This window comes from Carlito syrichta, unplaced genomic scaffold (assembly GCF_000164805.1).
Source record: "Carlito syrichta isolate Samal-C Ts95f unplaced genomic scaffold, Tarsius_syrichta-2.0.1 Scaffold302319, whole genome shotgun sequence".
NCBI classification, from domain to species: Eukaryota; Metazoa; Chordata; class Mammalia; order Primates; family Tarsiidae; genus Carlito; species Carlito syrichta.
In genome coordinates this window covers 40,497-65,094 of record NW_007246415.1, presented here as the reverse complement: position 1 = coordinate 65,094, position 24,598 = coordinate 40,497, and the positions used below count along the sequence as shown (strand labels likewise).

Genomic DNA, 24,598 nt, shown 5'->3' with positions numbered 1-24,598 from the left:
TGGAATTCTCCTCACCTGCCATGTGCTCAGCCTGCCCCCCCCCTCCGCCGCTGCCCCAAGGAAACCCTTGCCCGCACACCAAGCTCTGTATCAGCACACCCTCCTCTCTAAGTCCCTGCCACTCTCGCCAGCTCTGGGCCCTACAAGAATGATAGCAGTAACAATAATAGTTCATAGCCTCAGAGATTCAAGATGAAAACATCAGCTATTTAAATAGAAAAAACACGGTGTAGTTTAAAACATCAAATATTGAAAAAAGACCAGGCCCTGCAGTCAGACAGCCTCCTTCCTGGGTTCAAATCCCAGCTTTACCACGAGCCAGCTACATGACCTTTGGCAAAGGATGTCGCCTCTCTGTGCCTGTCTCCCTGCCTAGGAGACTGAGATAATATTAGCACCTACTTAAAACTGTTGTGGGGATGAAAGTCCTTTGAACAGCGCTTGGCACGTAGTAAGTGCTTAGGAACTGTCGGTCCTCATTTCTGCAGAGGCAGGTGGCAAGCAGACTGGGGAGGCGTGAGTGGAGTCAAAGGGCCCCGGGCTCACCAGGTGGGTGGGAATCCTGGCTGCTTTTGGAGCTCAGGACCTGGATGCACACCGGCAGGAGGCTGGGCTGGCAGGGCGTGGGCTGGCCTTTGACCTTGCCTGCTATAGGAGGGAGGGTTCTCCTGTCGAGAATCTTCCCACAACTCGTCTGCCCATCCTGTGTTCAAAGGGCACTCACTGCCTGCCCACCCACCCAAACACAGCACCCCCAAATCCTGAGCATCTGGAACAGCGGACAGCCCTGATTAAAATCCTAGTTGTGACACTTCCTAGCTGGGTGACCCTGGACAAGTCACCACCCTCTGAGCCTGTTTTCTCATCTGTAAAGTGGGCTAGAATGACCTACTCATTGGAGCTTGGGGACAAACACACACGAAACGTGTGACAGGGCAGACGCTGTCTTCCCCACTGCCTGCCCCCACCAAACTCAGAAGCAGCCTGGGATCTCCACCCACCTGGGTCCCCTCCCGGGAAGGACTCTTCTCTTCCTGGCCTCAGGAACAGGCCAGGGGCCTGACCGGACTCACTCCACCAGGGTGTTCCCTCCCTAGTGGGCACCTTGCTTTTGAAGGAGCAGCAGCCCAGAGAAGCTCGAGCTTCCCCAGCACACCGAGTCCCATGGCCAGGCCTTGCCCTATGTCACTGCCCTGGGGTCCATTCCCACTCACAGATGCAATCCTGTCGAGCCTCCCGCTTCCTGTCACTCTTCAAAACAGGTGAGAGGGTTCCTCCATGGAAGCCTGCGAGACCCCGGCCCTCAGGGTGTGCCCAGCCACAACCACTTCTCTCCCTCTGCTGACTCTGCCAAGCCACCCCAGGCTCCCCCTTCCCTCTCAGCTGTCTTCCCTCTGCAGGAAGACCCGCCCCTCTGGCCCCCACCAAGGCTGACTTACTGGCTCTGGCCTAGAAGCAGCTGCCTCAAGGCTCAGGTGCTACTGTGACACCCAGAGCCCCCGCAACCACCCCTCTGAGCCCAGGCCTGTGCCGTCAGAGGCCTGTGTGGCATGCTGTATGTCCTCGGGAGTCTCTGGCTCACTCCCAGAGCCAGGGCACCAGTGGTGCCACCCTTGAGGGTGAGGTGCAACGGGCCACAGCCACTCGGAGCAGCCTGCATGTCCTCACGGGCTCCACAGACACCGGGAAGGGCCCTGCCCACCAGCAACACCGCCCCAAGCCAGCTCCAGACCTTCTGGGAGCTGGGGACAGCGACTCCTGGGTGGAAGGGACCCTCCTTATTGTCCCACCCCAGACCTTCACAGCTGCAGATTCCCTGGGCTGAAACACGGTCCCCTTCCCACCACTACCAATCCAAGACCCGCCCGCCTGGCACAGAATCCGAAAAGAAGGCCCAAGGCCCAGAGCCAGTCAGGACCTCAAGGCCTCGCCAGCTGCCGCTGCCCCAGGTCAGGGCTGGGCAGAGGCCTGGGTCATTGCCAAGCCCTCCTCCCCTCCCCAGTGCCCGTCCTGAGGCCCCCAGGCCGAGGAAGAGCAGCCCCAGGCCTGACCTTGGGCCATCATCACCACCTTGTCCACACACCTCCCTTCTCCCTGAATTCACCTGAGATGCTGTCCAGAGCAGGATGCAACAAAGGACTGGAGGGCTGTGGCTCAGAAAAACCTGGGTTCAGCGCCTCGCCCTACCCGCTTCCAGCTGTGAAACCTGAGCCTCAGTTTGCCCCACTGTAAAATGGGGTGAATGTCTAAGAAAGCAGTTGTCTGGCTCAGATGAGCTGATGGCCACAAGGGCTTTGGAGATGGAGTGTGGCCTGGTAAGAAGCTTCTTGCTTGTGCCCCTCAAGAGAGACCACAGCCAGCCCGGCCCCTGCCCATTGTGCCTCCTTCCGGTCCGACTGCATCCCTCTCCCGGTCCCACGACCCACTTTCTAAATCCACAAGACCACGCCAGGCTCAGCAATGGTGCAGCAGCACCCTGAGGTGTGGGCATCCAGGGCTGGCGCTTCAGTTGGGCACCCTGGTCAGATGAGGCCAGCCTCTGGGGTCAGCCAATGAGGCATGGCGGGGATACTCCCCTCCTACCTTGGCAGGCTGGGCCAGGCGAGGGCAGCAGCATGGGGGTGGAGGGGGTGTGTGGAAGGGCCCAGGAGTCATTCTTCCTGGGGACTGAGTCCAGAGCCTCGGACAGGCCTCAGGGCCAGCTCCACCGGGCACAGCTCAGTGGTTACATACAGACACTGCTGAACTGGCCGGCATCCAAACTCCCCCCACTTCCAGGCTGTATGATCTTGGGCAAGCAACTCCACCTCTCTGAGCTTCTGTTTCTTCCTCTGTCAGATGGGATAATGCCACATCCACTCCATGAAGTGTCGGAGGTTAAATGAGCAGATGCTTGTTTGGTACTCAGGTCTGTGCCAGATAAAGGCAGGCTCTCCCTCCCTCCAACTGTAGGAAGGAGGGAGCTGGGGAATTCCATCCCTCTGCTGACACAGAAAGAGCTCCCACAAGGGGCTCCGGTGGGGGTGGAAGAGGCTGGTGCAGCCCCCAGTGCCATGCCCAGTTTGGGAGCCCCAGCCCATGGGAAGGAGAGGGCGGCTTAGATCTAACTGCTGGGTCCTAGATGAGGTTTCCTGGGAGAATGGCGGGGCTTGAGAAGAGGGGTGGGCTGCAAAACTGCAAGCCCCGGACCTAGTAAACTTCCACGTTGCACACACACTTCTGCTCTCCCTGCCCAGAGGGTTGTTCCAGATTCACCTGCATCCTCCAAAATATCTTTGATGTCTTCACCCCCATCCTCAGAAGGTGGCCTGACCAGAAATGGGTTGCTAAGATGCGGTCACGCCAGAGCAGGGCAGGCCCATCACCATGCTGTGCCTGTGTAAGAAGGCACTAGAAGCTGAGGATGCACGTGCAGGAGTCCCAGGGGAGTCACTCCTCCCAGGGAAGGTGGCTCGGGGGGCTCGGGGCAATGGGGCCTCATGCTCCTGACCTCTTTTACATCTTTTTTTTGTGCAATGGGGTCTTGCTACGTTGCCCAAGCTGGTCTCAAACTCCTGGCCTCAAGTGATCCTCCCGCCTTGGCCTCCCAAAGTTCGGGGATTACAAGCATGTGCCACCGGGTCTAGCCAATGCTGAGTGTCTTTGTAAGAGGAGACACACACACACAGGGAGGAGAACACCAGGTGAAGACAGACACCCGAGGAGAGAATGGCACTGACAAGGGCAGAGACGGATGTCGCCAAGGGCTGCCGGCCACACCAGAAGCTGGGAAGAGGGAGCATGCCCTGCCAGGGCCTGGACCTCTGGCCTCCAGACCACTTCTCTGCCGTATAAAGTCTCCAAGTGTGTGGTGCTCTGTTGGCACCCCTGGGAAATGAACCAGAGGCATGGCTGTGCACAGCCCACAGGTGGATTTGGGTCTCAATGTGCCTGGCTCCAGGGTGTCCCTGAACCAAGCCCACAGTTGCTTCACGGAGTGAGGATGCAGTGACCCCAGGCCAAAGGCCCAGATGACAGGGACTCCCGGCCAGAGAGATGGCAAAGGGAGAAGAGAGCAGAGAGATGAGAAGCCACACATACACCCTCAGGGAGGAGCCTTGGGCTGGGCAGGAGGGTCCGTGGGATTTCCAGAACCCCAGGCCTGCTCCAAGCTACTCAGGCACACCCACACCCAGGATGGCATGGAGGCCACCACGGGGCGGCAGCAGTGGGCCACCCGGCTCCCCACAGGCTGCAGGTCTGTGTCCAGAAGCTCCACATCCCAGAACAGGGTGTCAGGCTGCCGAGAGAGCTGGAGGCCCAGCAGAGGCCTGGACGCTGCCTCTGGGCTAGGGGAACAACGGGCCCAGAGACCAGGAGGTGCTTCAGGCTAGACAGTGCAGAGCCAGGCAGGAACACGCAGCACGCCTCCAGGCCTGTCCTGCACAAGGGACAGGGCACCTCAGTGGGGAGGACAGGGACAGCGGGAGCAGGGGACAAACAGCAGCAGCCACCACCCTACGGCTCTGGGCCTTGCTTCTGCCCAAGGCTGAACAAGTCTTTGAGCCAGCGGCCAGAGCGTATGACCTGCCCACCACGCCCCCTTCAGTTGCATGAGGCTTATGAAGCTCTGCCCCTGTGCTTTGGCCAGGGCACCCAAGCGTGCTGGGGGAGGGACCCTCCTCTGGGCCTCTGCTCCGGGCAGACCGGGGGAGTGACTAGTCTCAGAGGGAAGCAGGGACCTGCAGGGGTGGAGACACACAGCCCAACCTCATCGCCTCTGGGACTCCCACAGTGGAGAGCATTTACTTTCTTATCCAGGACTCAGAGCTGAGCCAGAGAGAAGTTGGAAGTCAGGCCCACCACCCCAGAAGAACAGGGTGGGGCAGCTGCTGCGGGAGGGTCTCAGCCTCTGGGCCTGGCAGGGCACAAGCCAGGGACCTACAGGATCCCCATGGCCCTGGACACCTTCCTGGAGGACTGGAGAGGAAGCTGGGGCACCTCAGAGCCTGACGCGGGAGCCCTGCTTCAGGGGGGACATGAGGGTGCCCTTCGGAGGACTTGGGGGCTGCTCCAGGGAGGTGGAGACAGGCGCAGGGGTCATTGACCTCTGCAGAGTCGACTTGGACACTGGGGAGGAGGCCCAGGGGGTGGACTGGGCCAGGGAAGTTGACCAGGGCCGTGGGAAGGAGACAGAGGACTTGGGCCTGGGGAAGGGAGGCAGGTTGGAGTCCAGCAACCTGGAGGCCAAGGCCATCGGGGACAGTGAAGAGGACAGGAAGGAGGGTGCCGTGGGCAGGCCGACAGGGGCATCTGGTGAGCCCTGCTCCCTGCCAGGCTCCAGGTCCTTCTGGACAGCGGGGGACACCAGGCGGACACACCGGTCCTGCTGATCCGGGGCCCTGTTGCTCAGGAAGGCGGGCTGCCGGACGGGTGTCAGCTCCTTGAAGTGCAGGCTTTGGTAGATCTGAGGCGAGATCTGCAGGACAGCCAGGGAGGATGGCAGGGTACAGTGGAGCCAGGCCGCCCAGGTCCAGAGCGGGGCACAGGGAGGCGGCCAGGCTCCCCGTGCAGAACACGTCCCGGAGCAGCCATGCGGGCCGCGTGACCATACTGCCCCAGGTCCAGCCCCCAGCCCTCCTCTCCGCGTCATCCAGTGCCCGCAGCAGCTCCAGGTGGGCACCCTTCTTAGGACAAGGCCACAAGCTGGACCCTGGGCCAGGCCTGGGTGCAGAGCTCCGGAGCAATCTGTCTCTCCTGGACCTCTCCCCCGCCCAGGACGGAGCCCCGTGAGACATGGCCTTTGCGCCATCTCATTCCCAGTCCCACCAGAGGGAAAGTGCTGATACGCCTCCATGCAATGAGGGAGAGGCTGGGAGGACGTGACTGAATCTGTCCTTCTGGTCCCTGTGCCTCCTCTCTCCACCCACTCCACCTCTCACTGCCTGCCGGGCACCACACCCTGTCTGCTCTTGGGTGCCCACAGTACTGGGGACACGGGTCAGCAGTGAATAGTCACAGCCTCTGGGAGGTGCTCTGAAGGCCATGGACAGGGCCAGGCCCAAGGAGGACCTCATCCTACAGGCCCGGTGAGGGTCGTCTTCAGGAACAAAGGCTGTGCTGATGGCCTCCTTGACACACAAGCCAGCCGGCCAGCCTCAGCCAGAGCTGTCTGTGGCCCAGAATCCTGGGCTCCCATCTGCCAGCAAAGGGCCACGCGGACACAAGGGTGGCCCCTGGAGGCAGGAGCACCAGCCTCACCTGCTGCCTCATCTAGCCGTAGCGCACGTGGGTGGGCAGGAGTCTTGCACTCCGCGGCCGTTCTCTGGGCTTAGACGCTGCCCCCAAGACCTTGCTCGCCTGCAGGAGGCACACTGCAAGTGAGGCCCGAGGGAGCCCCTCAGCCCTCTCCTTGCTCTCGGGCGGCCTCACCTGCTTGCCCCTGGACTCCCACTCGCTCCAGCTGTCCTCGATGTCATCCAGGGAGCGCTCTCCGGCCCACGGGGACATCGGGGACATCTTCTGCAGCCGGGCCCACGCCTTGGCCTCTGTGTCTGCCTTCCCATACAGGAGGGCCATCAGCACTGCCTGCTCCCGGCGCTGGTACTCCAGGGCGTCTGCCAGAGCCCGCTCTTCCCTGCACGAGAAGCTTTTCTTCCCAGGGTGGCCCTGCCACAAGACGGGTAACCCTGCAGGAGCCCCAAGAGGGTCTCCCCTGCCTGGGCCTGGTTCTCTTGGGCACATGCTCCCCCAGGCCCACCACTGAGCAAGAGAGCCCAGATTCAGCTGATGCTGCGAATCCTGCCCTCTTCCCACCACCTGTGCCTCCTCCGTGGGAACCTGGCGCTCCGTCTGGCCTTGCCTGAACCTCCCCTGTGGAATGTTTAAACACGCTCACCCTCCCCACCCCCACCCCTCACCTCTGCCTTGTTTGACATCCCCTCCCAGGACTGCTAAGCTGTGTGCCTTAATGGAAGCACAGGGGCCGCAAAGACTCTGTAGGTGCCTGGCAAACTTCTATTTATATGTCAAAACCCCACTCCACATCTCCTTTCCTATGAAGACCCTCCATGGACCACTCAGGCCTCTAGAACCTAGCACAAGGTCTGCGAGTCAGCAGGATCTCGATACGTTTTTGGAATGAACCAGAATTGTCTTGAGACGCAATCAGCCCCGTGGCTGGAGTGGATGGGGTGGGTAGAGGAGGAACCACTCTGCTGCAAGAATGAGCAGCAGGCAGCCTGCTCTCTCCACCACTGGGGAAGCAGCACGAATGTCTGCCCGGGACCAGCGCTCTGGGCGTGGCTCACACGCCCCTCCATGTGGAAAGGGCCTCTGCTGAGAAGCCAGCTCTGGCCACAGCCCGGTTCAAGGCAGGCCTATCTGAGCACTGGGGCTTCCACACCCCACCTTCACCACTCAGCCCTTCGGCTGGGCTGGGCCACATGGGGCCAGGGCTTCCACCTGCAGAGTCCAGTCGCCTGCATGTCCCAAGTCCCTAGGCCCCTGAGGGCCCTTCCTGACCGTGCCGGCTCTCCCGGACCCAGGAGAAGCTTCCTGGGACCCGGGCAGGGGGTGCTCGCAGCAGCTCCCTCCTCAGGCCAAGAAGACCCAGCAGGCTGTCTTCACTCACTGCGGCTACAGGCAGGAGGCCCTGTGGGCAGCGCCAGCGGAGTAGGCCTTGTCCTCTGGGCTTGCTCTTTGCTCACAGGGACCATCACAGGCATCCTGTAGCCTTTTCCACACTCTCAAGCCAAACGTTCCTGCAATTGGACCAGGCCGTGCTCAGAACAAGGATGGGCATGCCCCCTCTTCTGAGCCTCTCCCTTCCTCTCCACTCTCAGGGGTCAGTCGGCAGCTCCCATCTCTCCACACATTCACCCAGACATGGAGTGCCCACCGTATGCCAGGCATTATGCCGGGTACTCAACAAAAAACTGGATGAGCCATACACTGGCTGGAGGACACGCTGGTACTCAGGCCTCCAGTGCCCTGCCCCACAGGCAGGGTGATGGGGAGAGGACCATCTGGTCCTCAGCTGGGCTCAGATCCTCATGTGTAAAATGGCAGTGGCATAAAGTGCCCAGACACCCAGATACCCATCAGATGTGGGATGGGGGCGGGGAGGCAGTGAAGAGAAGAACTGGAGTCCTGTTTCTGAGCAGGGAATAGCGAGGAGCAGGCCATTTTCCCAATGCAGAATTTTTTTTTTTTTCTTTTTGAGTTGGAGTCTCATTCTGTCGCCCAGACTGGAGTGCAGTGGCCGCTCCTGGCCACTGCAGCCTCAACTGCTGGGCTCCAGTGATCCTTCTGCCTCAGCCTTCCGAGTAGCCGGAATTACAGGTGCGTGCTACCACGCCCGGCTGATTTTTTGATTTATTGTAGAGATGAGGTCTTGCTGCCCAGGCGGGTCTCGAACCCGCGGGCTCGGGCAATCCACTCACCTCAGCCTCCCAAAGCGCGGGATTACAGGCTGAGCCACCGAGCCCGGCTGTGTAATGCTGTTTATCTTAGATATAGATTATATAAGTCCAAAAGCCAAGAAATTGATGTGGAAATGGTGACTTCATAAATAATATTATTAGATAATATGATTCTACATAATGGTTAATGATGCTGTGTAAGTATGTTAAATTGTTAGTATGAAACAAAACAATGCTGTTGTATGTTGAGAAGCCAAGAAATGCAATGAATTATTTTTCAATCTTATCTTTACTTTTTTGTTTTGTTTTTTTTTTGAGTTAGAGTCTCACTCGGTCGCCCAGACTGGAGTGCAGTGGCCATTTCCGGCCACCACAGCCTCGCCTCCTGGGCTCCGGCGATCCTTTCGCCTCAGCCTTCCAAGTAACCGGAATTACAGGCACGCGCTACCACGCTCGGCTGATTTTTTTTTTTTTTATTGTAGAGATCGGTCTTGCCAAGTTGCCCAGGCGGGTCTCGAACCCGCGGGCTCAGGCAATCCACTCACCTTGGCCTCCCAAGGCGCAGGATTACATGCTGAGCCACCGAGCCCGGCTCAGAATTTTTAAAATTAAGAATACAACAGATGGTTAACAAAATCATTTTTAAAAAAATCAGTGGCCGGGCATGGTGACTCAAGCCTGTAATCCCAGCACTTTGGGAGGCTGAGGTGAGAGGATTGCCTAAGCTCAGGAATCAAGACCAGCCTGGGCAACTTGGTGAGACCTCTACAATAAATCAAAAAATAAGCTGGGCATGGTAGCACATGCCTGTAGTTCCAGCTACTTGGAAGGCTGAGGCGGAAGGATCGCCGGAGCCCAGCAGGTCAAGGCTGCATTGGCTGTGAGTGTGCCACTGTACTCCAGCCTGGCTTAAAAAAAAAAAAGAAAGAAAGAAATCACTAGATTAGAGAGCTGTGGAAGCAAAGAGGACTAGATGAACTAAAACTATAGAAAGGGAAGAGTCTTTCCAAGAGCTGAGACTGGGAGCTGCTCTCTTGTCTGGGCATTCCTGAGCCTGGCACAGGCTTAAGCAAGAATCGGGCACGACTGAGCAGGGGATGCAGCAGAGCCTCTGACATCTGCTGTGCTGGCATGATGGGTTATGTCTAATGGGCCTAATGGGATCCTAAATGCCCAGCTGTTTCTCCTTTCAGGACATTTGCTGAGCACTGGGGAGGCTGCGGTTGTAGAGGCTGGGCTAGACAAGCAGAATGAGACCACTGGGAGACAGATTCCCACGGGGTGAAGAACCTGCAACAGAAACAATAGGGTCACCCTTTTGTCAACTGGAGACAGTTGCCATTTAGCCCCAGCCCAGCTCAATTTCGGATTGGATTGAGGTGATCATCCCCATGGAGAGGAAAGAGAAGATGCTCTGGGTGGAAATAATGTCAGTTTCAGTTACTACAGTACACAAAGTCCAGAAAAGGTTTGTTTTGATTTTTTTTTTTACATATATGACATGTGAAAGGCAGGAAGACATAACTGATAACCAAAAGAAGAAACAGGCATTAGAATCAGACCCTTCAGAATATTCAGACACTAGAGTCAGCAGATAAAACCACTAAAATAACTATTGCTTAAAAAGTTGAAATTTTAAAAATATAAAGAAAATAGGAGGAAAGAGAATTTCAATGGCAATGGCAAATGGTTGTTCTAAAACTTAAAAAATACAGTCTCCAAAATTGAGAACTAATTGCACCAGTTCAGACACTTGGTGTATGTGCTTGCCTGAGGAGCCAATGGGACGAAGCTACCATCTGTGGGATTATGACTGAACGCTTCTAAGTCAGGATCCCACCCAGGTGGAATGATACAGCAGCACCATGGAGCCTCAGATGGCTTCAGATAGCTGGTCCCCCCTGTCCCTGCTGGCAAGATGCCCCATCCCATGGTAGGATGCCCCCCACTGTGTGTCAGGACTAGGGTCCGGTGCAGAGAGCCCTCATCCTGGGACATGGAAAAGGTGGCTGACCTGGTGCTTAACCATTCATAGATGACCTGCTTCTGGTTGGGGTTTCATATGTAACAAAGTAGCTCCCTCACAGCGATCTATTGAAAGTTAGCCCTGAACACAAAAGTTTGTATTAAAAAAAATTTTTTTAAACAGAAACAAAAGCAAAAAAAGAACTAATTGAATAGATTTAATAGCAGGCTGCATACAGAAGACAGAATTCATAAACTGGAAAGCAGGTCAGTAGAAAACATCTCATCCAAAATGCAGATGGAAAAAAAAAACCAGAAAGAGCATGATAGGGCATGAGGGACACACGGGACAAAGTCAAACATATAATGGACCCCACTGTGAGAGGAGAGAGAAGAGTGCAGAAGCTACACTGAAAAGATCAGACCTAGCCGGGCTCGGTGGCTCAGCCTGTAATCCCGCACTTTGGGAGGCTGAGGTGAGTGGACTGCCTGAGCCTGTGGGTTCAAGACCCGCCTGGGCAACTTGGTGAGACCTCATCTCTACAATAAATCAAAAAAAGATCAGACCTAACATTTTTCGAAACTAGTGAAAGAAATCAACCCATAGATTCACAAGATTGGTGAACTCCCAGCAGGACAAATACAAATAAAAACCACACTTAGGCACATTATTGCCAAACTTTTGAAAACCAAAAGCAGTCAGAAAAAAAGAAAACAAACTTTCAAAAAATCAACTGACTTCTCAATAGAAAATAGGAATGCCAGAAGACAATTGAATGATTTTTTTAAGTGCTTAAAGAGAATAAACTGCCAGTTAAGAATTCTATACCCATGATAGTTTTACATTTTAAGGCAAAATAAAGATGTTTGCAGATGAATAAAAGCATAATTGGCTGGGTTCAGTGGCTCAGCCTGTAATCCCAGCACTTAGGGAGGCCGAAGTGAGTGGACTGCCTGAGCCTGCAGGTTCGAGATCCACCCGGGCAACTTGGCAAGACCTCGTCTCTACAATAAATAAAAAAAAATTAGCCAGGTGTGGTGGCATGTGCCTGTAGTTCCAGCTACTTGAAAGGCTGAGCAGGTCGAGGTTGCGGTGGCTGGGGGCATGCCACCGCACTCCAGTCTGCTGGGCGTCAGAATGAGACTCCAACTCAAAATAAATAAATAAATAAATAAAATAAAAGCATAATTTATTAGTGGTAGATAATACTGTAAGAAGTAAAGGAGTTTCTTCAAGCTGAAATAAAATGATTATAGACAGAATCCTAGAACTTCAAGAATAAATAGCACCAGAAATGGTAAATGTGTGGGTAAATACAAAAGGAAAATGACTGCTTAGAGAAACAGTCATTTCCCCTTCCCCTGTTCATACTGTTATCGTGCATTTTATTTGTGCATATGTTGTGTGGGAAGACACAACATATGTACAAATAAAATGCACGATAACAGTATGAACAGGGGAAGGGGAAATGAAAGATTTTTCACAGGAAGTAGCAATAGTCAAGAGTATACATTACAATCTCTAAGGTAACCATTACAGCAATACTACAAAAGGTATACTTAAACAGCTAATAGAGAAATAATAACAGAATAATTTTGGAAATAGTGGATTAATCTAAAAGAAGACAGAAAAAAGGACCAAAGAACAGATGGAATAAGTAGGAAAAAAATAAAGATAATGGATTTAGACCCAACTATACAAGTAATTTTATCAAATGGACAAAGTATCCAATTAAAAGGCAAAGACTGTCAGACAGGATGAAAAAATGAAACTCACACACTGTCTAAAAGAAGCTGGCTTATTTAAATTTAAGAAAAGAGATAGGATGAAAGGGCATGCTTAATGAGAAATAGAAAAACAACTGCTCCCCGCCTTATATGGCCAGATAGTACCTGCATGCTCAAGGCAGGGCTCTTGTTCCACCGGGGCAGGAGGCCACCTACGCCCTCGCTCAGGATACCAAGCAGAAGGCAGCTGCTGTTCGTTGGAGTGGAGAGCTCTGGTCCTCCTCTCAAGCCCTCGGTGGGTTCTCCCCAAAACTGAACACTTGCTAATCTAAGGCTGGACTCTCAAATACTGAGGGTTCACATTTGCTATGGATGGGTCACTTGTTTTAAGTGACCTTGGAGGATCCACTCTGGTCTTTGCCTGAGTGTACTCTTGTCTCCAGTGGCCAGCTAGGGTAAGAGCTGGGTTCGACCTTAGGGGAAGGGAGAGGCTTACCCAAGGAAAACCGCCTGCCTCCCTCTCCACTGTCAGAAAAATGCTGCCTTTTTTCAGGCAAGCCAAGAGACCCTAAGTAAAATGGCATTTTGATGTCCCATTGGCCACTCTAATCACATAGGATGATGGATGTCCAGACAAGAAGGCATTTAAGGGTCACTGGCCTGATACAACTCAAATTCACCAAGGAGTGGAGAAGAAACGTCGCATTTCAAAGCCGCTATGCTTTGTCACTATTTTGGCAGCTAATAAAGATAGATTCAATCAAGATAGCAGACTCGATTTCCTGCTACATACTGAAATACGAACTATAAAAATCTTTTTTTTTAAATAACAGCCTATCTCCAAAGCGAGAAAAGCAAATCTGCCAGCAATGAAAAAGGAGCCCAAGACTCTAGCAGAGGTAGTGATTTGAAACCAAGATGCCCTTTGCAGGGATCCAGGCCAGAGACACAACTTGGGGAGGAGGCTGTATGAATTGACTAAAACTCATCCAACTGTACACTTAAAAAATGGCTGGGTGCAGTGGTTCACACCTGTAATCCCAGCACTTTGGGAGTCAGAGGCAGGAGGATGTCTTGAGCCCGGGAGTTTGAGACCAGCCCGGGCAACATAGTGAGACTTCGTCTTTCCAAAAAAGTTTTTTAAAATTAGCCGGGTGTGGTGGCACATGCCTGTAGTCCCAGCTACCGAGGCTGAGGCAGGAGGATCACTTAACCCGGGAGTTGGAGGCTGCAGTGAGTTATGATTGTGCCACTGCACTCCAGCTTGGGCCACATAGTGAGACCCTGACTCCAAAAAAAAAAAAAAAGGGATGAAGTATATAGTACATGTATGACATCTTAATAAAGCTGCTTAAAAAAATAGTGAATTCAAAAAAAACAATAGTAACTAAATTACCTAAATGACTAATAAATTATAAATAGGTCTAATATCATCCAAAACACAGCATGTGCATCAATGATACACAAAATATCAAAGAGAAGTTGAAAATCAGAGAAAATAAAGCATTTCAATATGTACCTAATAAGAGGTCCAGAAAAGATGCTATCTAAAAATAATGGCCTAGGCTCGGTGGCTCAGTCTATAATCCCAGCACTTTGGGAGGCTGAGGCGAGTGGATTGCCTGAGCCCGCAGGTTCGAGACCAGCCTGGGAAACTTGGCAAGGCCTCATCTCTACAATAAAAATTAACTGGGTGTATTGGCGTGCGCCTGTAGTTCTGGCTACTTGGAAGGCTGAGGCAGAAGGATCGCCGGAGTCCAGCAGGTTGATGCAGGGGTGGCCATGAGCATGCCACTGCACTCCAGCCCAGGCAACAAATGGGACTCCAATTAAAAAAAAAATTTTTTTTAATAAAATTAAAATAATGGCTGAGTATGTTGCTGAACTGAATACTTAAAAGTACTAAAATTTAAATATCATACTGGGCCAGAAAAAGATAAATCCACACTTAAACTATAGTCAAACTGCAAAACAGCTACAATAAAAAGATAATCATGAAAACTACAAGAGAGAAAGCCTGAAGACCTCCCAAGGAGTTATAACCAAACAGAACAGAGAAACAGAGAAACACAAAGTAGAAAAAAATGAATAAAAGATACAATTTAAGATGTTAGACTTTAATTCAATCCTATAAATAATCACATTAAATGAAAATAGACTAAACACGCCAAATTAAAATGGAGAGATTTTCAGACAAGATTAAATAAAAAAGCAAGATCAAACTACACACTGTATATAAGACACAGACTAACACAAAGACACAGGTGAATAGCAAAACGTAATAAAAGATATGCCATGTAAATTCTAAGCCTAAGAAAACTTGTCTGGCTATTTAAATATTAAACAAGCAGACTCAGGACAAGTAACATTACCAGAAACTAAAAGTACTATTTTTGGAATAAAAGGGTCAAATCCTCAAGACATAATAGTCCTAAATGTTTGTTTCTAGTCATCTAGAGCTCCAAAAATTCAAGAAAAAATTGGCACAACTAAAGAGAGAAATAAACTCACAATCATTCTCAGAGGTCAGATTTTTTTTTAACACCCCTTTTTCTCAGTAATTCATATGATTTGTGTCTTCTCTCTTTTTCCTTGCCAATCTGGCTGGAGATTTATCAATCCGACTGATCTTTTCAAAGAACCAGCTTTTGGTTTCATTGACTTTTTTCCTGTTTTATTGATTTCCATTCTGATCCTTATTTCCTTTCTTTTATTTATTTTGGGTTCAGCTTGCTCTTTTTTTCTAATTTCTTAAAGTGAAAGTTGAAGCCAGTGATTTGAACTTTTCTTCTTCTTGTATAGGTGATTAGTTCTATAAATGTCTACCAACTACTGTTTTTATAGCATCTCATACATTTTGAAATGCTGTACTTTCATTTTCATTCAGTTCAAAATATTTTCTAATTTCCCTCTAGATTTCTTTTTTGACCCGTGGGTTACTTAGAAATGTGTTGTTCAGTTTACAGATGTTTAAGGATATTTCAAAGATATTTATGGTTTTGACTTTTAATTCGGACTCATTGGTATCAGAGAACATACTTTGTATGGCATAAACCTTTTCTAACTCATTGAGACTTGTTTTGTGATCCAGAATATGATTTGTCTTGATAATTGTTCTGCATTACTTGAAAAGAATGTGTTTTGTTGTTGGATGGAGTGATCTACAAATGTCAATTCAGTAAAACTAGCTGATAATGTTATTCTAATATTCTACATCATTAATGATATTCTGTGTTCTTGTTCTATCAATTATTGAGAATGAGTATTGAAATCTCTGACTATAATCAGAGTATTAAAATTTTAAATAATAACACACCACATACCAAATGCTAATGAAGATGCAGAGGTGGAAATGCAAAACAGTTTGGCATCTCTTATCAAGTTTAAGTACACTTTCCATACAATCCAACAATTCTGCTTCTAGAATGCTTACTCAACAGAAATGAAAACAATGTTTACAGCAGCTTTATTTATAATCACCCAAAACTGAAAATGACCCAAGTGTCCCTTAGCTGTTGAATGGACTAACAAATTATGAGGAAGTCATACAGTGGAATAATACTCCGCATTTTAAAAGAGTGAACTACTGATACATTCAACAACATATATGATTCTCAAATCCATTACACTAAGCAAAAGTTAGACTTCACTCAAAAAGCTCAAAAGGCTACATACTGTATGATTCTGTTTATGACATTATGGAAAAGGCAGAACTATAGAGACAAAAGGGATCAATGGCTGCCAGAGGACAGGAGAAATAAATGGAATTTACTACAAGAAGACACAAGGTAACTTTTTGGGAGGATGTCTATATCTTGATTTTGATGGCAGTTACACAACTCTATGCCTTTGCCAAAAGTATACAGTATATAGAAACTATATACTTTTAAAAGGTGAATTTTATTGTATGTAAATTATACTTTATAAACCTGAATTTTTTAGGGGGAGGGTTGGAGTCTCACTCTGTCACCCAGGCTAGAGGGCAGTGGCATGCTCTTGGCCACTGCAGCCTCGATCTGCTGGGCTCATGCGATCCTTCCGCCTCAGCCTTTCAAGTAGCTGGAACTACAGGCAGGCGCCACCATGCCCGACTAATTTTTTTTAAATTTATTGTAGAGATGAGGTCTTGCCAAGTTGTCCAGGCTGTTCTCTAACCCATGGGCTCAGGCAACCCTCTCACCTCGGCCTCCCAAAGTCCTGGCATTATAGGAGAAAGCCATCGCACTGGCCTGATTTTTTAGGCAGTCAAGCTTCTAAAAGATAACACATGTACAAGAGGGCCCCGATAAGACTATTGATGGATTTCTAAGCAGAAACCTTGGGTCAAAAGGGAGGGGATGATATATTCAGCATGCTGAAAGAAAAAAACTGCCATCCAAAAATACTACATCCAGGAACACTGTCCTTTGAAAATGAAAAAGAAATAAAGATTGTTCCAGATAAACAAAAGCTAGAGGAGTCCATCACCACTAGACCTGTCTTTTAAAAAAAAATGCTAAAGGGATCCCTTCAAGTTGAAACAAAAAGATGCTAGACAATAACACAAGAGTGTTCGAGATCCGCCTGGGCAACTTGGCAAGACCTCATCTCTACAATAAATCAAAATGAGCCGGGTGTGGTAGCGCGCGCCTGTAGTTCCAGCTACTTGGAAGGCTGAGGAGGAAGGATCGCCAGAGCCCACGGGTTCGAGACCCGCCTGGGCAGCGAGACCTCATCTCTACAATAAATCAAAAAAAAAATCAGCCGGGCGTGGTAGCACATGCCTGTAATTCTGGCTACTTGGAAGGCTGAGGCGGGAGGATCGCCAGAGCCCAGCAGGTCGAGGCTGTGGTGGCTGGGAGCAGCCACTGCACTCCAGTCTGAGTGACAGAGTGAGACTCCAACTCAAAAAAAAAAAAAAATTGGCTGGGCATGGTAGCATACACAAAAATCAACCTAAAAGGTATTAAAAATGTAACATTAAGACCTGAAACTACAAAACTCCTAGATGAAAACACGTGGGAGACATTTCCTAACATTGGTCTGGCCATGATTTATTGGGTATGACACCAAAAGTACAAGCAACACAAGCAAAACAGACACAGGATACATCAAGCTGAAAAGCTTTTCACAACAAAAGAAATGGTCAACAGAGTGGAAAGGCCGCCTACAGAATGGGAGAAAATGTTTTGCCAGTGTAGACCATATATCTGACAAGGGGCTAATATTCAAAATACCTAAATAATGCCCACAACTCAGTAACAGAAGTAACTGATTTGTAAATGAGCAAAGGACTTAAACATTTCCTCAAAGACATACAAATGGCTACCAGACATATGAAAAAAATGCTCACCATCACTAATCATCAGATAGATGCAAGTCAAAACCATAATGAGGTGTCATCTCACACCCATTAGCATGGTTACTATCAGAAAAAAACAAACACAGAAAAAAGCATGTACTGGTAAAGATGTGGAAGAATTAAAACTTTTGTGTGCTGATGATGAGAATGTAAAATGGTCACACTACTACTGAAAACAACGTGGGACTTCCTCAAAAAATAAAAAATAGAAATATCACATGATCCTGGAATACCCTTCTGGGTATTTATCCAAAAGAATTAAAAACAGGATCACAAGGAGATGTCTGCACTCCCATGTCGACTGCAGCACTGTCGACAATAGTCAAGAGGTGATCACAGCCTAAAAAGAGGTGGTATCCACCAAGGATGAATGGATCAAGAGAATGTGCTGAATACATGCCAACAGAATGCTATTCAGCCTTTTAAAGGAAGAACACACAAATAAAAGGCTGCCACATGCTACAACATGGATGAACCTTTAAAAGCAGTATGCTCAATGAAACAAGCCCGTCACAGGAAAGATGCTGCAGGATTCCACTATCTGAGGTATCCGAAGCAATCGAAGACACAAAAACAGAGGGTTCAACGGTGGCTGCCAAGACTGGGTGGTGGCATGGAGAAAGTAGTCATTCAATGGGTAGAGTTCCAGTCACGCAAGAGGAAACAGTTCCCGGGACTGGCTGTCAAACAGTGCGATGGTTGCAGTGGGGGGTGAAGGGAGCCCCTAGACGGCTGGTTTCAGGCTCTTTAATTGACACATTGTGATGTACATACTATTTATGGGATACAAGTAGATATTTCACTACACACATGTTACAGAATGATCAAACCAGGGTATTGCATTTATCTGTCACCTCACTTATCATTTCTTTGTGGTGAGAACATTCAAAAGCCTCTTTCCTGGTTATTTTGTAATACACACTATTTTACCGTTAAACATCTTTCCCCTACTGTTTGGAACACCAGAACTTATTCCTCCTGCCTGTCACTTTACACCCACTGACCGACCTCGCCCCATCATCTCCTCCCCATTCTCCTTCGCAGTGTCTGGAAACCCCTGTTCTACTCTCTGCTTCCAAGACACCCACTGTTTTGCTTTGTTTTGTTTTGAGCTCCCACATATAAATGAGATCATGTGGTATTTGTCCTTCTGTGCCTAGCTTGTTCCACTTGTCCTCCAGGTCCATCCATGTTGTCACAAATAACAGGACACCATTCTTTTTGTGGTTAAATAGTATTTCATTCTGTGTGTATGTACCATATTTTCTTTATTTATTCATTATTGGATACTTTGAGTCTATATCTTGGCTATTGTAAATAATGCTGCAATAAACATGAGAGTGCAGCTATCTCTTTGGCATACTTATTTCACTTCCTTTGGATATATACCCAGTAGTGGGATTGCTGGATTGTGTAATAGTGTAATTTTTACCTTTTGAGTACCTTCCATGCAGTTTTCCACAGTAGCTGTACTAACTGTTTCTTGATATGGATGATGGTTATATGGGTATACAAGGGGGACCCAAATAAGCCAGAATTATCTTTTGGAGGCTGGGCCCCTTATAGTGCAGGCTTTCCCCATTAGGTGAGCGTTCTGGGAACCCATCGGCATCAGCGTACCAGCTAGTGTTGTTGTGAGAGGCTGTGTTCAGCGTCATGGAATTTTTTTCTCTTTGGAGATTATTTCAATGTGTTTGCCTGTTTCATGATGGGTGAGTTACCAGCACATCTGCTCAGCACACTAAGTGTTCAGCAGTTCTTGACCAAAAATGGCATGGCCCCGCAGCCTCACCCTCCCTATTCACCTGATCTCATCCCGAATGACGAAAAATGTCCCCAAAGGAAAAGAAATGTTTTGCTGATGTGGAAGAAGTAAAATACAAAACAGCAGAAACACTAAAAGGCATCAAAATGAACAAGTTCAGAAGTTGTTTTGAGCAGTTGAAAAAGTGTCTTGATTGGTGTATTGCATCAAACAGAGTATTCTGGAAGTGACCGAAGTTTCAACATGTAAGAATAAATACACAATTTTTATAAATAAATTCCGGTCTTTTGGGGTCCCCCCCTTGTATGTTTGCTTTCTGAAAATTCACCAAGCTGAATCCTTTAGGTTTGTATGTTTTTCTTTATATATAATGCAATAATTAAGTTTATTTTTAAATAGAGAAAAAAATATACTTTATCAGATATGTGATTTACAAAAAATATACAATGACAAATAATGTTGGGCAGGTAAGTGAGTGGGTGGGTGGTGGATGGCTGATGGGTAGGTGGGTGAGTGGGTGGGAAGATGACTGATGGTCGGGTGAATAGGTGACTGGGTGTGTGGATGGTTGGCGGGTGGGTAGGTGAGTGGGTGGGTGGATGGGTACATGGGTGAGTGGATGGTTGATGGGTGGGTGAATAGGTGACTGGGTGTGTGGGCGGATGGGTAGATGGGTGAGTGGGTGGGTACATGGCTGATGGGTGGGTAAATGAGTGGGTGGGTGGATGACTGATGGGTGGGTGGGTGAGTGGGTGGGTAGATGGATGGATGGCTGATGGGTGGATGGACAGACTGCTCAATGGACAATGGGCAGACTCTTATCTAGGCAAAGGTAGCTGCTGTGGCCTGAAATTCCCTCCCCACAGGGCATACTGGCCATGCCAGCTTATGTTCCAACAGGGACAAGGACAAGAAGAGCCACGGGCATGACTGAGCTTCAGCAGGACATACCAGTGGCATCACCAGAAAGTCTCCAAGCCTTGATATCTTGGTCCTGGCCAGCACTGATGACCAGCTGGAAGCTGTCCACATACAGGATGTCTGCCACACTGTCCAGATGACCCTTCCAAGTAATCAGGAGTGGGGGGGGACCAGGGAGATGGTCTGGCCATCCACAACCTACAGGGAACAGCACAGGAGAACTCCTTACACCAAGACCACACCCAGGCTCCTCAGAGGCCCCCAGGACTGAGGCTGCAGAGCCTGGTTGGAAGGGTCCCAGGAATTCTGCACACATCCCCCATTAACTCGCTCGTGGCCTTAAGCAGGCCCTGGTGTGTCTCTACCCCTCACTGGCCCCTTAGGCAAAGCTATTGCAGAGCATCTGCATGTTGTGCTATTGTTCACCAAGTGCCTCCATACAGGTTGTTCCACTGGAACCTCACAACCTTGTAGGACGCATATTATCGCACTGTCTTCTAAGAAGAGAAGTGAAAGCCAGAGATGTTCAGTAACCGACCCAAGGCCACATGGCTAGAAAGTGACAGGGCCAGGACAGAGCCTCGGCCTTCTACAGTTTTTCAACTGGACATTGGGAGAAAAATAGGGTGAGCAAGGGGTGATATGTCACATTACACTAGGAGAGAATGAAACTTTATTGAACTGGAAAATGAGTGGAAAAAAACCAGGAAATACCACAAGATTAATAAAGGGGAACTTAACCATATTCGAGTATGGAAACCATATTCGAGTATGGAATAATACAAACTTGAAATAAAGCAATGGAAGACAACAGAGGGTGAGAAACCAACCCAAATGTATTAAAACTCTGGTGTATGACAGGAGTGGTAATACAATAAACAGCTTGACTCAATGCACAGTACTGGCATACCTGCTGAACAATCCAGAGAAACCCAAGTCATTATCTTACATCTTACAACTAAACAAATACAAGCAGCACTGGAGATTGATGTTAATGAAATAATAAAACATCTAAAAGAAAGAATGAACAAATGTTTATCTTATATCTGAATAAGAACATGATAGGCAATGGGAAAATATCACAATAGGAAGAAAAATTGAATTGACCAACAAAAAAAATGTATTATAATTTTTAAATCATCATAAATAAATTAACAAGGAAATAACAAATCATGGGAGTGGGAGATATTTGCAATACATACAATAGGTGATGAGTTAATCTTTTAATATGTTTTAAGGGATTATATATTATAATACATTTAAGTGATTTATACCATTATAAATGGTTACCATAATAGAAAGGTAGGCAAAGGACATGAAGAGGCGATTTACAGGATCACACAGGAGTAGTAAAGTAAGGAAATATAGATAAATCTCACTTGGTCATAGTGTATAATCCTTTTCATGTGTTGCTGGCTTTAATTTGCTAAAATTTTAAAGATTTTGCATCTAAATTCATCAAAAACTTGGTCTGTAGTTTTATTTTCTTGTGATACCTTTGGTTTTGATATCAAGGTACACAAGGCTCATAGAAAACTCTCTGAGAAGTTTGTGAAGAATTGGCATTAATTCTTTAAATATTTGGTAGAATTTACCAGCAAAACTATCTGAACCTGAACTTTTCTCTGTGGTAAATTTTATTTACTAATTTAATCTCCTTACTTGTTATATTTAGATTTTCTACTTCTTTTTTATTTTATTTTATTTTTATTTTAAAGTCGTGGGGTACAAGTCAGTATTAGGTATACAAATGATCATTGTGTAGGTAAAAGTTTGGGCCTCACTTTGGTCCCCACTTCTACTTCTTCTTGAGTCCGTTTTAGTAGTTTGTGTCTTTCTAAGATTTTGTCCATTTTCCCATTTTTTTTATAATGAAAAAGTAGAAACTGTCCTAAGATCTGACAATAGGTAACAAGTTAAATAAATGGGCCAAGCATAGTGGTTCATGCCTGCAATCCCAGCGCTTTGGGAGACTGAGGCAGGAGGATTGCCTGAGCCAGGAGTTCAAAACCAGTCTAGGCAATATAGTGAGACTTCGTCCCTACAAAAAATGAGCTAGTGTGGTGGTGCATACCTGTAGTTACAGCTACTTAGGAGGCTGATGCAGAAGTGATCACTGCACTCAAAAATTTTAAAAATTAAAAATAAATAAATAAATTATTGCAACTCCATAAAGTAAATATCTATAACTCTATAAAGTGAAATATTACTTAATTTAGAAATTCTGAATTTCAAGAGTATTTGATATCCCTAAAATACAAGGATTGTTCAACATACACAAATCTATAACTGTGATATACTACATTAACAAAATGAAAGAAAAAAGACGTGATGATCTCAATAGATGCAGAAAAAGTACTTGATAAAAATTCAACATCCCTTCATAATAAAAATTCTCAAGGATCAGGTATAGACAGAATGTTCCTCCACACAATAAAGGCCATATATGACAAACCCATAGCTAATAATGAAAAGTTTTTTCCTCTAAGTTCAGGAATAAGACAAGGATGCCCATTCTCACCACTTGTTTTCAGCATAGTACTAAAAGTCCTACCTAGAGCAATTCAGCAAGAGAAAGAAGTAAAAGGTATACAAATAGGAAAGGAAGAAGTGAAGTTGTCTCTGTTTGCTAGTGAAATGATCCGAAAATCCTAAAGACTCCACCCAAATATTGTTAAAACTGATAAATTCAATAAAGTTTCAGAATACAAAATAAAAAATCAATAGTGTTTCTATATACCAATAACAAACTATCTGAAAATTAAATTAAGAAAATAATTTCAGCTGGGCTTGGTGGCTCAGCCGGTAATCCTGCGCTTTTGGGAGGCTGAGGTGAGTGGATTGCCTGAGCCCGTGGGTTCAAGACCCACCTGGGCAACTTGGCGAGACCTCATCTCTACAATAAAAAAAAAAAAAATTAGCCGGGCGTGGTAGCGCGCGCCTGTAGTTCCAGCTACTTGGAAGGCTGAGGTGGAAGGATCGCCAGAGCCCAGCAGGTCGAGGCTGCGGTGGCCAGGAGCGGCCACTGCACTCCAGTCTGGGCGAGAGTGAGACTCCAACTCAAAAAAAAAAGAAAAGAAAAGAAAAGAAAATAATCTCATTTACAAAAGTAATAGAAAATAAAATATTTAAGAGCAAATTTAACTGAAGAGATAAAAGACCTGTACACTGAAAGCTATGAAATACTAATAAAAGAAACTGAAAACACAAATAAATGGAAAGGTATCTTGTGCTCATAATTTAGAGGAATTAATATTGTTAAAATATCCATACTCGTGCAGTTGAGAAGATGGCAGCCAGCCAGTCAGGCCATGCAAGTCCCAGCATGAATGAGTGAGTGTATGGAAAATGTTTGTGTGCATGCTGGTGAGTGAGTGAATGTGTGAGTGGCTGAATGAGTGAGGGCTTGGGAGCTAGTGGCCAGGGCTCTCCTGGTGCAGCGGCTGGTGCTGCAGCAGCTCAGCTGGGACCCCAGCAATTTCTGGGACACAGAAGCTGAGCGCCTTTTTTTTTTCTTTTTTTAAATCAACAAAATCCTTCCTAGGAAGAGAATGCTGGGAGAGACTGACTAAGTGGGGGCTCGTGAGCAAGTGACCAGGGCCCTCCTGGTGCAGCAGCTGGTGCTGCAGCTTCTCTGCTTGGTTCCTGGTACTTCCCAGGTCAAAGAAGCCGAGCGCCATTTTTTTTTTACATGGACAAAAGTTTTCCTGCAAAGAAGCCATGGGGAGAGACTACCAGCTACAGGCTCTGCCTCCTCACTGTAGCAGAGGAGACTGACAGCTCCAGGCGTTGTCTCACCACCTCAGCGCTGGGCGGAACACTGGCAGCAGGGGCTGCAGAGGGAGCCCAGAGGCAAAGAAAGTCCCACCAGACAGGACAAGAGAGGTATCCCAGCACCATCTTGAAGGTGAGACAGGAAAGTGCCCTGACATACTCACCACAGAGCAACAGACCCAATCTCTGTGACTGGCAGATCAACTACTCAGGGGTTGATCATGACCCAGAGGCAATATCCAGGAAGCACAAACTTCGGAGGGACCTGATGAGTGCTGAGTCCCAGGCGCCCGACCTCCTACCCTAATCCAGTTGTGGGACAAAGGGTGTGGCCAGAAAAGGATGAGGAAGAACTCCAAAGAGATTTGTGGTGAGTCTGGGGGACCCAAACCCCCTCCTCCCCAGCAATCCTCTAAACATCAGACCCACACACAGCTGGGCCACGATTGAGAGGGACAAACCCAAGTGGATCCTGAACGTCAGTCACAACAGAACAACACTCGGCTGGGGTAACCCCCTGTGAGTACATACCTGGGGAAGAAACAATCCCACACCTCCCCACCAGAGGGAATCTCCCTGACCATAAAAGAGTGGGAGGAGAGAACTGCAGCCCCACCCACCCCCACTGCCCCTCCTCCTTCCCTGCTCTAACCCTGGGGAGAGAGTGAAAGAGGTGGAAGCTCTGCAGGTGAGAGCAGATGG

General features: G+C 48.1%; 2 protein-coding genes across 2 annotated transcripts in view; one reads left to right on the top strand and one right to left on the bottom strand.

Moving 5' to 3' along the window:
- Positions 1-1,825, top strand: part of SUN5 (Sad1 and UNC84 domain containing 5) — a 36,558-nt gene extending 34,733 nt beyond the window's left edge. The window contains 2 exon segments of the mRNA XM_021711489.1: positions 1,217-1,262; positions 1,524-1,825. Coding sequence (XP_021567164.1) covers positions 1,217-1,262; positions 1,524-1,825 — 348 coding nt within the window.
- A 3,156-nt stretch (positions 1,826-4,981) lies between these two features.
- Positions 4,982-24,598, bottom strand: part of EFCAB8 (EF-hand calcium binding domain 8) — a gene marked incomplete at its 5' end in the record, with an annotated part of 58,255 nt that continues 38,638 nt past the window's right edge. The window contains 6 exon segments of the mRNA XM_021711487.1: positions 4,982-5,458; positions 6,241-6,339; positions 6,412-6,616; positions 7,613-7,742; positions 20,153-20,284; positions 20,287-20,320. Coding sequence (XP_021567162.1) covers positions 4,982-5,458; positions 6,241-6,339; positions 6,412-6,616; positions 7,613-7,742; positions 20,153-20,284; positions 20,287-20,320 — 1,077 coding nt within the window.